The sequence below is a fragment of the Onychostruthus taczanowskii genome, unplaced genomic scaffold (genome assembly GCF_017590055.1).
Source record: "Onychostruthus taczanowskii isolate IOZ18803 unplaced genomic scaffold, ASM1759005v1 scaffold56, whole genome shotgun sequence".
Taxonomy (NCBI): domain Eukaryota; kingdom Metazoa; phylum Chordata; class Aves; order Passeriformes; family Passeridae; genus Onychostruthus; species Onychostruthus taczanowskii.
In genome coordinates this window covers 1,365,143-1,367,833 of record NW_024503235.1, presented here as the reverse complement: position 1 = coordinate 1,367,833, position 2,691 = coordinate 1,365,143, and the positions used below count along the sequence as shown (strand labels likewise).

The 2,691-nt window shown below is 66.3% G+C and overlaps 1 protein-coding gene across 1 annotated transcript; it reads right to left on the bottom strand.

Annotated features, from left to right (window-relative positions):
• Positions 1-426: 426 nt before the first annotated feature.
• Positions 427-2,095, bottom strand: TMEM54 (transmembrane protein 54). Its single transcript, XM_041417309.1, has 6 exons — positions 2,083-2,095; positions 1,406-1,599; positions 1,035-1,094; positions 722-910; positions 504-638; positions 427-459 (listed from the first exon to the last, which is right to left on the bottom strand). Exons 1-6 carry the CDS (start codon positions 2,093-2,095, stop codon positions 427-429), a joined length of 624 nt encoding a protein of 207 aa, XP_041273243.1.
• Positions 2,096-2,691: the final 596 nt, after the last annotated feature.

Genomic DNA, 2,691 nt, shown 5'->3' with positions numbered 1-2,691 from the left:
GGTCTGTGCTTCTGGGCTTTAATACCTGCAGAATAAAGTTTGTGTCAGTGCAGTCCGTGCTGGGAAAGGGGACACGGAACCCCTGGGAAAGTTCCTCCCTGCAGGGTCTGGATCCAGGATTTTATGCCACGCTGCAGCCCCAGGGATGGGCTCGTGTTCCAGGGGATGTGTCCACACATCCTGGGAGGCAGCTGAGTCCTGTCCTGGGGCTGTGCTGGTGCCAGAACGGGGCAGGAACGGCCAGGACACATCCACAGGGTCATTTATCCCTCAGAGCCGGGCAGTTTCTCCGCTGTCCAGTCTCAGCAAGCCCAGGCACTGCCCGGGGCCGGGGCTCTCCACTGGGGCTGCCTGCAGAGAGACCTGGAAGCCAGAGAGAAGGATGAGAATGGGAGCATTGAGGGGTGGAAACATCAAATCCACAAGTCACCCCTGGGCCCAGCCAGGTCTGCCCCAGCCCTGCAGGGGAGGGGTGGGAGCTGAGGCCGGGAACCAGGAATCACCTTCATCCGGAGCATCCCGCGGCAGCAGCGGCCGAGGCGCAGCAGCTCCAGGGTGAGCAGGAGGCAGCGGGTGCTGAAGAAGATCCCCATGGCCTCCAGCAGGAGGGAGATGACCCAGAGGGACAGCGTGGAGCTCTGGGAGGCAGCGGGGAGCATCAGCCCCCTGCACATCCTCCCCATGCCCGGCACATCCCGTCCCCTCCCCACGGGGCACTCACGTAGACGCGGGTGGGGTCGAAGGGACACTCGGGGGACACCGGGGCGAGGGCGGTGCTGGAGATGGAGCAGGGGGCCAGCAGCACCCGGCCCTGGTTGCCCAGGGTGAGGCCGATGGCCACGAGCAGCCCCAGCAGGCAGCACAGGCAGCAGAGGCTGCTGCAGGCGCTCAGGGCCAGCAGCGCCCATTTCTGCAGGAGAGAGAGGAGAGGCAGCACGGGGATGTCCCCTGGGGATGTCCCCTCCCCGGGAGGGACCCCAGAGAGGGGCTGTGGGGGCTGTGCAGCTCCCTGGGAGGGGGCTGGGGGTGCTTACGAGGGCAGCAGGGCCGAGGTAACGGGAGAGCAGCAGGGCAGAGACTGCACAGGAGATGGTCTGCGGGAAGCACGGGGGGGTCAGGGAGGAGCAGCCCCTGCCCCAGGGACACCGGGCACCTTTCCCTGCTGGTGCTGTCCCTGGGAGCTCATCCAGGGGCAGCGCTTCACCTCCCACAGCCTCACCCAGCAACGAGCCCTGGAGCATTGAATTCCCCAAGGAAAGGTTTGTTTCGGGTGGGGAAGGGGAGACAGAGCAGCGTCCATCCCGCATCCCACCTCCTTCCCACCCTGCATCCCTCCCCCATCCCTCCCTCACCCCAACCCCTCCCCACGTCCCCGCCGTGTCCCCAGCCCCGTTGCCGGTGGTACCAGCAGTGCAGCGATGACAGAGGCGCTGTTGGTGACACCGTAGTGCAGGGAGGTGGCGTCGCGGGCGGTGACCACGAAGCGCAGGACGGTGCCGTGGACGAGAGCCCCGGTGATGAAGTTGAGGTGCCCGACGATGAGGAGGATGAGCCCCGTTTTCATCAGCACCTTTCGGTGGCTGCTGGGATCCAGGTGGCCTGAGACGAGGGGAGAGGAGGGTGTGGGGTGGCGAGCACCTGGCACAGGAATGGGACATTTGGGGACAAACCCAGAGGACATGGCCCGTGCTGGCAGGGGGATGAGGCAGGAGGTGATGTGGAAGCCCAGGTATGCAGACCACTGGTCCAGCCAGCTCTCCTGGGACTGGAGCAAAGGTGTGGGGCCAGCGGCCGTGGGGACAGGGTCCCTGTGGGGCTGGGAAGAGCTGGGGCTCCTCGGAAGCTCCGGGAGAGCAGCTGGCCCCAAATGGCAGCTCCAGGGCTGGGTTTGGCAGTGACCGTGGGGCTGTTCCCCCTCTGGAGCCCACCCTCACACAGCCATCACCACCGGTGCTCAGCCCAGCTCCTCCCCTGACCGATCCGAGTCCCTCAGCTCCTCTCCCTCCCTCCCTGCCTCAGTTTCCCCTGCAGAGGGCAGAGACGGAGCCCTCCTGTTGTGATTCCACCCAGAGCCCGACTCACCCACTCGGCACATCTTCACCGGGCCACGATCAGCCCATCAGAGCCCCTCGATGCCCCGGGGGGCTGCCGTGGCCCTGCCCTCAGCCCCCGGCCCCATCGGGTCTGGGCAGGACCAGGACACCGGGGCCACCCGGAGCCACCAGCCTGCTGCTCCGGTTCCTGTCAGACCAGCTCCCCGGGACAAAGGGATAACTCCACCTTTTCCTGCGTGTCCCACCCCTGCCCTCCCCTTGCTGCCAAGCCAGCAGCCGTGCCGTGACATGCCGTGCCGTGCCGTGCCAATTCACCATTCCACGCTTCCTCATCCCCCTCCCCACCCATCGCCACCCCCCCAGGCTGGGATCCAGCCAGGCAAGTCCCCAAAGGCTGAGGGTCTGGGAAGGGGCACTGAGGACACTGCCAGGCCACAGAGCACTGAGCAGCACTGCCAGGGACTGCCCTGCAGGGACAGGGCAAAGCAGAGGGGTCAGGGCGGGTGGGGACTTGGCCAAATGGTGACCCAGAGGAGCTGGTTTGGTGGCCATTGCCCTCAGGGAGCTTCCAGGGAAATTCCAGGGACAGGGACAGCAGGAGCCCCCAGCTCAGCTCACACTGAGGGGCTGTGGGGTG